Genomic DNA, 14,438 nt, shown 5'->3' with positions numbered 1-14,438 from the left:
AGCAGTGGTTTAGTTAAAGCCTGAGGCCTGCATATAGGGGCCTGTAAAAATAATTGCAAAGCTCTTCTAACTATAAAACAATGGCAAATCTTATCTAATGAGGCGGGGCGGGGGTTATGTTCCCTATCAAGCCAGTGTGCAGATGAGGTGGCACAGCCTGTGCTCCCCGGCAGGACTCAGTCTCTCCTCCCCAGGTTGCGGCTGGGCCCTGGCAGCTCAGCATCCCAGGCTGGGGCTTCCCCTTCCCGCTGCGGCTGGGGGCGTGGTGCCCTTGCCCTGTCTAAGTGGCAGAGCTCTGAGAGCACAACTGCCCCGAAAAAAAGAGAATGACTGGAATGTTGCCCCTAGAAATGTGGCACCCCAAGCACATGCTTGCTTTGCTGGTGTCTAGAGCCAGTCCTGTTTGTGTTTACACTTCTATTAATTGTTTTTAAACAGTTTCTAAAGATAACAGTGTGCCATATTGATCCCTGGTATAACTCCCGCAAAGACAATGGGTGAATTAGCCCTAATATGTTTCTGTCTCCTTGAAAGAAGAATACTGTGACAGAAATTTTCTCAGATTGCTAACCACAGGCACAAAGCCAAAAATGTTCAGCTTAAACCTGCTGGCATATTATAAGCACCACCTCTTTCAGAGCAGATGTAACTGAGCTCCTGCGTATTTGTAGTCAAAGTCCTGGGCATTTATCAGAGCAGAAGTGTTAAACGTAACATCCTTGACCAGACAGAGCAACTCTACTGAATACCAGAAAGTGCAACTCTTCCTGCATTAAATCCTCCCTTCAGTTTCAAATAGCAAAATTCTACTTTGCTTCCTTTCTTAAAAGCATGGTGAAGAGTTACAGTGCGCTGATAAACAGCTGCTCTGTTCCTCTTGAGAAGTGACTGTATTTCTGTAGCAAACAAAGTAACACTTAATATACTGTGTATAGTTTGTAAGGTTTTTAAAGCTCTTTAGGGTCCCTATGAAACAGAGGCGCTATAGACAAAGCCAGTGTTATTGTTTTGATCAGATAGATCATCGTGGTTTGTATAGTGTGTGTGTGTGTGAGAGAGAGAAAGGAAACAATTTACTATTATACTTTTTGCATAAAAGGCTGTGCAGCTCAGAAGTGGGGCCCAAGGTGCAGCTCCATCTGCCCGGTGTGCATGAACAATGGCATATGTCATGAAGATACTGGAGAATGCATTTGCCCTCCAGGTTTTATGGGGAAAACATGCGAGAAGGGTAAGTACACACTTTCTCTTCAGATGTATCATTTATTTCTACACAGCAATGTTGGCAAAAGTTCCAACTGGACCTCAGTACCAACCACTGTGGCTTTAAGGGCCTGCTTGTTACAGGAGAGGAGGGTCCATGGTTGAGTCAACATGCCCAGTGCTGCCTACTATAACATGTGGGATGCATGATAGAATGTTCGGAGCTTAATATTCTGATTGTAGTGCGGTGCTGCAGATATCAGAACTGAACTATAGAAAGATCTGACATCTGAGCAGTGGTACTACAGAACAGATACATTCAATCCTGTAATCTCAGGAAAGTGAAATTAATTAAGGCCTGATCTTGGAAACATTTACGTATGCACCTAACTTTAAATAGGTAAGAAGTCCCACTGAGGCCAATGGCACTACTCGCCTGCTTGAAATTATATATATCTATATATCTGTATAGATGTTAGGGCTGTTGATTAATTGAAGTTAACTCACGTGATTAAATCAAAAAAATTAATCATGATTAAAAAAAAGAATTATGATTAATTGCAGTTTTAATCGCACTGTTAAACAGTAGAATACCAATGGAAATTTATTAAATAGTTTGGATGTTTTTCTACATTTTCATATATATTGTATTCTGTGTTCTAATTGAAATCAAAGTGTATATTATTTTTATTATAAATATTTGAACTGTAAAAATGATCAACAAAATAAATAGAATTTTTCAATTTACCTCATACAAGTATTGTAGTGCAATCTCTTTGTGTGAAAGTGCAACTTACACATGTACATTTTTTTGTTACATAACTGCACTAAAAAACAAAACAATGTAAAACTTCAGAGCCTACAAGTCCACTCAGTCCTACTTATTGTTCAGCCAATCGCTAAGACAAACAAGTTTGTTTACATTTACAGGAGATAATGCAGCCCTCTTCTTATTTACAATGTCACCAGAAAATGAGAACAGGTATTTGCGTGGCCCTTTTGTAGCTGGCATTGCAAGGTATTTACATGCCAGATATGCTAAACATTCATATTCCCCTTTATGCTTCAGCCACTATTCCAGAGGACATGCTTGTTAAAAAAATGTGTTAATTACATTTGTGACTGAACGCCTTGGTGCAGAAGTGTATGTCCCCTGCTCTGTTTTACCTGCATTCTGCCATATATTTCATGTGATAGCAGTCTTGGATGATGACCCAGCACACGTTGTTCATTTTAAGAATACTTTCACTGCAGATTTCACAAAACGCAAAGAAGGTACCAATATAAGATTTCTAAAGATAGCTACAGCACTCAGCCCAAGGTTTAAGAATCTGAAGCGCCTTCCAAAATCTTAGAGGGATGAAGTGTGAAGCATGCTTTCAGAAGTCTTAAAAGAGCAACACTCCGATGCGGAAATTACAGAACCCAAACCACTAAAAAAGAAAATCAGCCTTCTGCTGGTGACATCTGACTCAGATAATGAATGTGAGCATGCACTGGTCCTGTCATAAACAGATAGTTAAGGGTTAATGTCTCTTTTACCTGTAAAGGGTTAACAAACCGGGAACCAAACACCTGACCAAGGGACCAATCAGGGACAAGATACTTTCAAATCTCGGTGGAGGGAAGCCTTTGTTTGTGTTTTTTGGGTTTTGCTTTGTTCTCTCTGGGCTCTAAGAGTGACCATACGTACCTACAGGCTCTCTAATCTTCTATTCCAATTTAATAAGTACAAAAGGTAGAAAGGCGGTTTAGTCTTTTTAATTGTTTTTGCTTTATTTGCAAATGTGTATCTGGCTGGTAGGGGTCTAATGTGTATTTGGCTAAAAGTATTTTAAATTGTATTTCTGCTGGAGGAGGCTTTTTTCTCCAGTTTCTATAAGCTGACAGACCCTGTAATATTCCATCTTGAATTTACAGTGATTTTCTTTATTCTTTTTTCTTCTATTAAAAGTTTTGCTTTTAAGACCTGTCTGATTTTTCCCCTTGTTGAGGCTCAAGGGAATTGAGTCTGTACTTAACAGGGAAAGAGAAGGGAGGGGGAGAGAAAGGGGGGGAACCCACCTGATTTCTCTGTGTTATGATTCAAGGAGTTTGAATCACGGTGATCTCCTAGTGTACCCAGGGCGGGAAAGATCTGGGAGGAAGAAAGGAGAAGGGGGAATCCCTTTGTTTAGATTCACGGAGCTTGAATCTGTATATCTCTCCAGGAGCCCAGGGAGGGAATACCTGGAGGGGAGGAGGGGGAAGGGAAATGATTTATTGCCCTTTGTTGTGAGACTCAAGGAATTTGGGTCTTGGGGTCCCCAGGAAAGGTTTTGGGGGAGACCAGAGTTTATCAGGCACTCTACTCTAAGTCCTGATTGGTGGCAGCACTACAGGATCTAAGCTGGTAATTAAGCTTAGGGGAATTCAGGCTAGTACCCATATTTTGGACGCTAGGGTTCAGAATTGGGAATTATATTATGACAGGTCCGCACTGCTTTGGACTGTTATCGAGCAGAACTCATCATCAGCATGGGCTCGTGTTCCCCGGAATGGTGGTTAAAGCATGAAGGGACATATGAATCTTTAGTGCATCTGGCATGTAAATATCTGGCGATGTTGGTTACAACAGTGCCATGTGAACGCCGGTTCTCACTTTCAGGTGACATTGTAAATAAGAAGAGGGCTGCATTATCTCCTGCAAATGTAAACAAATTTGCTTGTCTGAGTGATTGACTGAACAAGAAGTAAGACTGCGTGGAATTGTTGGCTCTAAAGTTTTACACTGTTTTGTTTTTGAGTGCAGTATTTTTTGTATATAATTCTTCATTTGTAAGTTCAACTTCCATGATAAAGAGATTGCACTACAGTATTTGTATTAGGTAAACTGATAAATGCTTTTTATAGTGCAAATACTTGTAATCAAAAATAAATATAAAGTGAGCATGATACACTTTGTATCCTGTGTTGTAACTGAAATCAATATATTTGAAAATGTAGAAACATCCAAATACATTTATATAAATGGTATTCTATTATTATTTAATGGCGCAATTAATCACGATTAATTTTTTTATTTGCTTGACCGCCCTAATAGACACTTCTACCTCGATATAACACTGTCCTTGGGAGCCAAAAAATCTTACCGCATTATAGGTGAAACCACGTTATATCGAACTTGCTTTGATCTGCCAGAGTGAGCAGCCTTGGAGCGCTGCTTTACCACGTTATATCCTAATTCGTGTTATATCGGGTTGCGTTATATCAGGGTAGAGGTATATATATATACATACACATACACGTGTGTGTGTGTGTATACACATATGTTTAAATTCAAGCAGGTGTGCAGTGTATATGTATGTGTGTGTATATATATATCTATAAGTGTGTGTGTGTGTGTGTGTACATATATATATATATATACTGTATTGTGTTACAGCAGGGCTAGGGGGCAGCAGGAGAGTGATAGAGGGAGTCATATAAGCCCCTCCCTGTGGACTGAGGAGAGGTTACTACAGATTAATTAGAGCACCTTCAGCCAATTAAGGCCCTGCCAGAAACCTAATAAAACCCCCCTACTTCAGTCAGACTGGAGGAGTGAAGGAGTTCTGACTGTAGTTTAGAGGAGTACTGTTATTGACCAGAGGATCAGAATACCAAGGGAAGGGAAACCCTGCCCAAGCAGAGCCAAGGGACTCCCCTGGCACAGAGGACTGAGAGATACCCTGCCCAAGGGGAAAGAGAGTAAGAAGCCTGAGAAGCTGAAGGGACTGGGACCTGGAGTAGGATCTCTTCCCCGCTCACCTTCACCAGGTCCCTTCCCCGCTCACCTTTTCTCCCCCACTAGGGCACTACCGATGCCATTGACACCCAAGAGTAGGGGGAAGGGGCGGCGCCCTGACCGCATCACACCAAGGAAAAGCATGGGACCCACCACAATAGCATCAGGCATTTGCCACTATATATATAAATATGGTCCTGATTTATGATGTTATCCCTGGTAGAACAGTGTTGGAAGAGACCATCGACCATTCACTACTGTATTTGTTTGTTTAATTATAACTGCCATGGCTATAATGTCACTCATGGATATAACATGGCTGTTTACTCTCAAGCTGATGTGTTATTCAGCATTTTGTTTTATTCTGAATTACAATGGCAGATCTGGAGGTTTTTCTTGACCCTTTGCTGTGAACAACACCCTCAAAGAAAGAAAACTTACCTCTCCTTGAAAACATGAGGTTAAATCCTGGCCCTCATTCTGGCAAAACTACCATTGACTTCATTGAGCCCAAGAGTTCCTACTAGGTTGGAAACGTCCAAGATTTCAGCCATAATCAAGTTCGGAGGAAAGTGCTAGGTCAGGTCCTCAGTTGGTGTAACCATAGCTCCATCAAATTCAAAGGGGTTACGGTGACTTGCACCAGGTGAAGATCTGACCTTGAATATTCAAAGCACTAGATGTTCTTATATTTCGTCACCTTAAAGAAAAGCCAAGCTTGTTTTCATTGCTTAAAGTTATCTTCACTGCAGCAGCAGCGTAGGTCATGCCTGGAATCTTGCCTGCTGATTGACATAGTTACGGATTTTAATGGACCCAATATTTGGGGGTAAAAATATTTATTTTCCATTTTTTTTCTATTTCTTTAACGTTGCCTAATGATGTATCACTGGAAGAACAAGCACTTTCATGGCCTTGACGCTGTTGGGCCATTTTTTTCCCCCCTTCTATAGCTTGCGGAGACAATACATTTGGCAGAACCTGCAAAGAAATCTGTAAAGAGAACTCAGGCTGCAAATATTATATGTTCTGTCTACCAGATCCATATGGCTGCTCTTGTGCTACAGGATGGAAGGGCCTGGCATGTGATGAAGGTACAGTCATAAATATGGTGCATTCATTGAAAGTTTGCTGCTGCTGCTGCTTAGTGTGTGTAAAACCCAAAAAGAAAAGCAATGGCAGTAGGACAGAGCCAGGCTGTTTATGCCCAGCCCACGTACCATCAATTTCCCTATCTATGAAATAGAGATAATAATCAGATCTACCCCAGAGGAGCATATGAGGTTTGCAGATGAAAGGTGCTGTATAAGTGCAAAATATTGCCAGTATCTCATAAATCAACTGATTCTGTAACCAAAATTTAAAACATTCTATAACCTGGGGTACATAGGTGCTGGAACTAGTGGTGCTGTGGGTGTTGTTGCACCTCCTGGCTCAAAGTGCTTTCCATATGTACAGGGTTTATAGTTTGGTTAAATGGTGCTCAGCATTCCTCCCCTCCCTGCCCTGTAAAAATTGACCCCTGCCTTGAGGGTCCTGTCATATTTCTAGGGATAAAAGTGGGCTACATCAGTACCCATTCCTGCAAACTGCCAAGCATCTTCGGCTTCCATTGACTATACATTAGACTGTAATCTCTTTAGGACAGGGACCAAGTTTTCCTGTCTGTCTTTGCAGCATCTAGCACAATGGTGCCATAATCCTGATAGGAGTACTAGCACAACTCAAATCATAATGTCTTCACTGGAAGTTGAAGATGCTTGCAACTTTGCAGGGTGACAAGTACAGAAACAGCTTTGCTCTGTTTTGTTGCCGTCGTGATCCTCGAGACCCTGTATTGATGCTTTAAGCACAAAAGCCTTCACAAACTCAGTGCAACTGGATCTGTGGTGGGCAATCTGTGGCCCGCGGGCTGCATGTGGCCCATCAGGGTAATCCGCTGGTGAGTCGCCAGACTGTTTAGATGCCGGACAACCCTTCCCGCAGCTCTCATTGGCCAGGAACGGCGAACCACGGCCACTGGGAGCTGCAGGCAGCCGTGCAAATGTAAAGAAATAGTCTGGCGGCCCGCCAGTGGATTACTCTGATGGACCACACTCATCACTGAACTGAATGGAATGAACTCAGCGTCAGATTCCGATGCGTAAGATTCTAAAGCAGTGGACGAAAATCTGTAGCATGCAAGGCAACTTGCTTTTATTCATTCCGTGTTATTAACACTTACCCTGAACACCTGTGCTTGCAGAGTGCCAATCTGGTTTTTATGGGCCGGACTGTAAACTCAAGTGTAATTGCAACAATCGGGGGAAATGCGACAGATTTAAGGGCTGCCTCTGTCAGTTTGGCTGGCGCGGTCTACACTGTGAAAAAGAAGGTAAAGCAAGGTAACACTATCGTAAATGGCCTCTTCCAGTGTGATTGAAACAAATCTTCATGCTGGCGTAACATCTCCAGCTATGGTTGATAGCCCATGGCAGCTGCCCCGTTTCATTCTGGAGGGCACAGGACCTGGGTCCAAATCTTTTCTCTAGTGCAATGGCTGCCAGCCTCTGTTAGGCGCACCATGTCTGGTGCCTCAGGTTTACGAGCACTAGTCTAGGATACCTCTCCCTACATTGGAGCTAGATTACACAACCCTTCCTCACACAGGCTTTGACTCTGACATGGACGTCAGTGGAATACTTGTGTAAGTACTTACTGATATGAGCAAGGGTTGCACATCTAGCACTTACTGATGACTCTCAGCGCTGGCTCATGGGGCACTGCCACTTCCTTTGTCCCATTCAGCTGGGCATGTTCTTGCACCAAGTGTCTCTTGCTGTTCACCAGACTGGGATTTGAATCAACACTAGCTCCATGGGGAGTTAAGCCTTGCACAGCTGAAAGGGAGACAGTAGGCAGCAGCTGACGCAGGAGAGTCAGGAGGCTAAGCTCTGTACTGATTCACACTCTGTGCAACCCCACTGAATTCAGTGGAGTTGTCCAGGGTATAAATCAGCATGGAATTTGGTTTTTACCTGGTAAACTGATAGAATAGCCCCAAAAGATTGGGCTCTATGTTTTAGACTACGGTGCCCAGACGTTCCGATATTATCAGGACCATCCCAATATTAGGGGCTTTGTCTGATACATGCAACTATTCCGCCTGTCCCCCTTCCCCTCCAAAAAAAAGTGTCCCGATTTTTCACACTTCCTATCTGATCATCCTATTGTAGTCCCACAGTAGCCTTCAAATTCTCAAGAGATAGGCGACAGGAAGGAACATGCATATATTGTTCCTGGCTCACAAGGTCTTTCAAGCTCAAGAAGTGTGGGGAGGGTTGAGATCATGATCAGATTGTAGCACTTCTGCGCTACCCAGATGTCACTGCTGTCTTCTTATGGGCCTGGGCAATGATGAGCTGCAGGGGTGTTTCACATTAACTCAGAGAATACAATGTGTGATTTTGCAAAAGCTAGATTGTGCTTGGTATGTTTTGGGTCTGAATCTTTTCTGACTTAGTTTTACACTGGTGTAACACCCTGGACTTTGGTGGAATTATTTCTGATTTAGTCCTGTGTAAGTGAGAGGAGAATCAGGCCCTCTGTACCTAAGGTCTACAATTTGTTCAACATATGCACTGAATTTGAATTGTAGCTGCTTTTTTTAACCTCTTAGCCTGCTCTGTTTTATCTGTGAGGGGGAGAAGCAATCAGCAGAGGTCATGTTGTGAATATTGGGTTCCTTACACAGGTTCAGCTGATGTACCACCTCAGATAAAGCACTTGCCAAACCACGTGGAACTCAATTCTGGCACAGAGTTTAAGCCTATATGTATAGCCACTGGCAAGCCACTCCCTGTTATTGAAGACTTTAAACTGTTGAAACAAGATGGGACTGTCTTCAAGGTAAGTCCCTGGTTTGTTTAGACTCTGTTTCTTATTTTATTATTATTGTTACGTTTATTTGTGAGTTATTGCACACTAAATACATTTTGACCAAGTACATTTCCTTGGTGGTATGAAAATGCCACGAGATCTTCAGGGCTAAATTTTCAGCCAGTTTCTATGAACTTGCCTAGACTCATAGAGGCTCCAATTCAGGAAGCTATCCCTATTCCACAAAAGCACTTAGCAGATGGTCATCTGTCTAGGGACAGACTTACGCATGTGCTTCAGTGCTTTCCTAAATCAAGTCCAGAACTTGCTGTGTAATGGTGAAAAAGTGTGTGAGCATTTGCTCAAATTCCCATTGGTTGCTAAGTTCATCCGTGTTTGTGCCACTTTTTATTCACTGTTCATGACAATTTGTGGGGACAGACTTCTGTTTGCACTATTGTTTGGGGGAATGTCTGTCCTTTATACAAATTCCCCTACTTTGCATACAAACCCTGATATTTGTCTGTGAAAAAGAGTGTTTGCTGTTCTGTTTGTCATTCTTCATTTGTTTTTCCCCTGTTTAAATAGTTTAAGAAATAGTAGAAAAATATCATGTGACTTGGATGACTAGCCAAACACAGTGAATAATAAATAGCAAATGACTGAAATTAACTGTTCATGGACAACACATTTGCTCAGAATTCACCACCTAAACTATTCAGCAAAGACTGAATAATTAATGCTCTTGCAAACCTCAAAACAGAAAAAGGGCTGAGTTCTTTAGATGGTTTATGGATAATTGCTAATTCAACCAGTTGTAGCAGCAAAACTGAGTAAATAACACTGATGTGCAATGGCTGTAAAATTTCCTGCAGAGTTAGCTACATTTTGCAGATGGGTGAAGAGGGCTCATACATGCAGGGCAGGAAATCAATGGAAGTTTTGTCACTGAGGCCAATAGAAGAGGGACTTTCTCTGAAGTACTTTGGGTTTTTTGAGAGGACAGGTATTATAAATGGAAGCTATATTTATTATTGTCCCATGTTAAAATCTACATTAAAGGAAAGTGAAGGTTGTAGAGTGAAACACGCAGTAGTCCGGAAATAACATCGCTACAGTGAGATCAAAATCAGAAGTTACCAGGGCCATTTTGTCTGCACTAGAAAACTCCTGACTGGGGTGTAATATACTGCATGTAATGACTACATGCAATATACTAAGGGCCTGATCCAAAGCTCATTGAGGTTAATAGGAGACTTGCCATTGACATTAATGGATTTGAGACCCTAGATTAGGAGGAGACATGACTCGGAGGAGGTTTTTCATTGTTCAGGTTTGTCAGACCCTTCTTATGATTTGTCATTTCAGCCCATCTCATTTGTTAGCAATCGCTCAGAGGCGAAGTTTCATATCAATAGAATCCAGCCCCCTGACTCGGGAATATGGGTTTGCAGTGTTCAGACAGTAGCGGGGATGGCAGAAGAGTCTTTCCATGTTACAGTTAAAGGTAAAGTTCTCTGAATCATGTGCTTTTAGATGTCCTCGCATCCCTCTTTTAACCCGGGCAAGCTAACACCATTAAATATCCATACCATTCCTGAGATGCTATCTATCATTCTAGCAGTTTCTGTTCAGAGATCTGATAATGCATTGAGTTGAGTCATGAGCCTATTTCTTTATGTCATGTTTATGTTTGTTTATACAAATACTTAAACCTTTCCATGTATATTATCCTGCTCCATCAGTTATGCTCCAGCTATGCTTACAGGGCCTGAACCAAAGCCTACATTATTAAACTCAGTGGAAGTCCTTCCACTGACTGGAAAGAGCTGTGAATCAGGCCCAGAGCTTGCTGCTTTGCTGATATTTAATGTAGTACGGAAAATCTTCTTCAGAGACTAGACAAGTATCTTCAAGCATAGATGTGTAAATTAGGCATTGCCATCCATATTAACTCATCTTAATAAAAGAAGCCCAATTGCCATGTGTACTGAGCACCTAGAAAACCCAGAGACTTCAGAGATACAGGTGCTCAGAGTGGTGCTTTGGGGTTCAAATCAGACCAGTAAGAGGTTGTGTCGCCGCCTGCCCTGCAACTTTGGATGCGTCAGTGCTATGCTGCTATGGTTCACAGCCCGAACACCAAGAGCCAGCATACAAGCAGGCAGGTCCCACCCTGGCTTCCACAACCCAGTTACTTTTTGCAGAGTGACCCCCAATACTCTCAGTCCCAAATTTCCCCCAAACCGTCTGCCAGTGTGACAATGTGCTGAGGTTCCCAGAATCGAGAGTTACTGCGTTACCCCTCTCTGCCTCAGTAAGTGAGAGTTTTGCTACTGCTAAGCTCTGTCACAGCTCCCTGACACACCAGTTTGTCTGCCTTGGCAGCAAACTCCTCAAGATTCTGCCAGTCCAAACCTTGCCCTGCAGGTAACAAACAGTGACTCCTAACTTCCAAGTTCCCCAGAAACGTCTCCCAGCAATGTCCTCTCCTGAAAGGCTCGAGAAGTTATTAGTTCATTGCTCCTTTAAAGAGACAATACACTCCAATTCATTAATTTAACTTGAGTTCAACAAACACTCTTACTTCAATCACTGCATAGAATTGATGTATAGTAAAAGAAAAATAAATTTATTAAGCAAAATGTCAAAGGTCTAGGTGATACCAAATATAAAGGAGTAAAGGTAGAAAGGGTTACAAACAAACAAAAGTAAAAAATACTCTTCTAAGACTAAAAGTTAATTTCAGCAAGTTACAGTCTTTGCCTAAGCAGGTTTCTCACCTATATATGGTTCCCAGAAACTTCAGCCCCCTTGGTTGAAGGCTCCAATGTCCTGTGATTTGAAGGGCTCTGGCCCCTTGAATTTTACGGGGCTCTCTCCCCTTTCTTTGTAATCTTTGGATAGTAAACCAGCCCAAACTTCTCTTTCCTGCTGGGATGTAGACACCAGGCTGTTTTCCCAAAGTTCATTTACCCGGTTAAAGATGCAGGAAGGCTTCCTGTTGATTTTCCATCCCTGTGCTGATCGACATGTAAACCAGGCTTACATTGTTTTGATAATGCTTCATTTACCTTGGAGACAGTAGATAGCTACCTTCCCTGCTGTCTCTCTTTGTACACACCCATCCATATCTCATGCAAAAATATTAATGATCAGTGAGTTATCGGTTTTCCAGTGATACATTACACGCTACCTTTTGGGTCTATATCATGACAACAGTGTATTAGGTGTAGTGAGTATGTCAGTCTTGACAAGAGTTGCTAACACTGAGAAGTGAACCACCAATGGGCCTTTGTGTCTCCCTCAGCAGCTCTAAAAATCAGGGTATGTAAGTGCTACTCATAGTGAATAAGAGTTATAGAAATCGGACCCTTACAGTAGGGAGTATATTAAACATAAGGGGACACTATCTAGACCAAAACCCATGTTTTAACAGTCTTTCTTCCTCTTGATAGTCCTACCTGGGATTATTAAAGCTGAAAGAATTTTAAAAATCTGATATATTTTCATTGTGGATAACATTTGTTTACTTTCTTGGCATTTCACTCAGCCTGGACAATGTTTCCAATCAGTTTCACTTTCTGGTTCTCATAGACTGGCATAAGATTGAAAAGGTTTTTATTGACAACACTACAGGGAAATGTTTAAACAAACATCTGCATTCAAAACATTAAAACAGTCCTACCTTGAACAGCCACCTCTTGCATTGTAATTTTTATGAATTGGCAAATGAATGGGACGGTAAAGATTGAAAAAAAATCCAAGCATTTGGAAAGGGATCTAAACCCTCATTTTTTAGGGTATAATCCCACCTCCAACTAATGGAAGTTAGGAAGAAACTTTCCCTACCACAAAGAAATGTTGTTGAAGTAGCTGTCAGAAACAGGGTACTGGAGTAGACGGACCATTGCTCTGATACAGTCTGGCAATACCTGTATTCCTATGACTCCAGGTAGATGCCACAGTTTTATTAATACAGACAAATAAAAGATCTGGTCTAATAGCCACATTCTTGCTCAGTTCCTCCTGTGCCTCAGTATGCTCCCAGGATGATAGAGGGTGGACATAATTTTCTCACCATCGATATCAATGCTGACTCCCATACTGGCGATGGACCGATTGTGTCAACCAAGCTCCTGTATAAGCCTGCTAAAGGTTATCAGCCCTGGATGTCAGTGGAAGGTAAGGGTCAGTCCTTTCATCCCATCAATCATACAGAAACCTCATCTACAATCAAGCTGAAGCAAAATTAGAATGTGGTGTTTACTCTAAAGTAAAATTTTGTTCTGAAAAATGACTTTTACTTATACAGGGCTCAAAAGAACCTACGGCTGGTCCTGGCAAGTGTAATTTTTACATAGTTTTTAAACTAAAAAGATATTAAAGCAGCAGCAGAAGCAAATGGCCTCCTGTCTCAGGTTTTTATAAGGCTCCTATCACCGTGGTACCCAAGTACTGGCTTCTAGGACTTCTAAAGACCAAGGGCAAAGTTCGGAAGTGAGTCAAGTGAATTTAAGTAGCCTAGAGGAGAGGATAGCTTACCACTTCATCCAGTCCCCTCAATGTACATTAAAGCTATATAGACTTTTCCTAGATTGCCGCAGGGCTCACTTACACGGTGTGTGAGTAACTTACAAACACACACCTTACACATCAGCTCTAAATTTGACCCACTGAGTGCAAGGGAATGTAAACAAATGTATTTCAGACTCTGACAGGCCAGAAGCGAGGAGCGTAGCTAAAAAAACCAATGAACTGCAAGATGTAAGAATGTGTAATCTAAAGCAACTCCCTCAACTGACACCTTCTGATTCCTCAATGTGTAATTTACGCCAGCTTGGTTTCCCTTACATATACACCTCTACCCTGATATAATGTGACCCGATATAACACAAATTTGGATATAACGCGGTCAAGCGGTGCTCTGGTGTGGGGTGGGGCAGCGCACTCCGGCGGATCAAAGCAAGTTCGATATAACGTGGTTTCATCTATAACGCAGTGAGATTTTTTGGCTCCTGAGGACAGCGTTATATCAAGGTAGATGTGTAAATAACTGGATATAAGGGTAGATATAAGGGAGTATGCCTGATTGTATGGGAGTCTAACCTATATCACTTTACACATCATCTTCATTAGTCACCAGGTCTCTTTGCTGGGATCTCTTGATGAAACACAGATACATCAACACTGAGCATTCTTGAGCCTTTAACCAACACGTTCATGGGTATTCGGGATTCCAATTTGTTCTTTCCAGGCTTATATGTTATGTCCATCATTGTGGTATCTGAACTCTTAATAGCTAGACCAATGACATCATTAAGTCTCCAAAAGAGTGAAGAGGTCTGCCTGCACATATCCAACTATAGGAGCAGATTGTAAGATCTTTGGATCGGGGCCAGCTCACTTGGGGCCAGATTTTCAGAAGTGCTCAGCACCCAGAAGCGCCTACTGAGGACCCTGAGCACTTCAATACTTTTGAAAAGCTGCCCTTTTGTATCTCATGCAAGGCTGGGCACATTGCTGGTGCTTTGACCCATAATAAGCAATACTGTCATAATGGTAATTAACAGGTACATCTAAACAGCTCACCCTAGAGTAATGGGGGTAA

The 14,438-nt window shown here is 42.0% G+C and overlaps 1 protein-coding gene across 3 annotated transcripts in view; it reads left to right on the top strand.

Moving 5' to 3' along the window:
- TEK (TEK receptor tyrosine kinase) overlaps positions 1 to 14,438 on the top strand; it is a 62,227-nt gene that overhangs the window by 24,518 nt on the left and 23,271 nt on the right. For 2 of the 3 annotated variants that reach the window (XM_030567414.1, XM_030567413.1), the window contains exons 5-9: positions 1,100 to 1,231; positions 5,923 to 6,063; positions 7,215 to 7,343; positions 8,703 to 8,857; positions 10,196 to 10,334. In XM_030567414.1, the coding sequence (XP_030423274.1) occupies positions 1,100 to 1,231; positions 5,923 to 6,063; positions 7,215 to 7,343; positions 8,703 to 8,857; positions 10,196 to 10,334 (696 nt within the window). Of the gene's footprint in view, positions 1 to 1,099; positions 1,232 to 5,922; positions 6,064 to 7,214; positions 7,344 to 8,702; positions 8,858 to 10,195; positions 10,335 to 12,850; positions 13,013 to 14,438 lie in introns of all 3 variants that reach the window. The other variant, XM_030567412.1, reaches the window with a different exon arrangement.

Source organism: Gopherus evgoodei, chromosome 6 (assembly GCF_007399415.2).
Source record: "Gopherus evgoodei ecotype Sinaloan lineage chromosome 6, rGopEvg1_v1.p, whole genome shotgun sequence".
Classification (NCBI taxonomy): Eukaryota; Metazoa; Chordata; order Testudines; family Testudinidae; genus Gopherus; species Gopherus evgoodei.
Note: the sequence above shows the minus strand (reverse complement) of the source record. Positions and strands in the feature narration are given on the sequence as shown.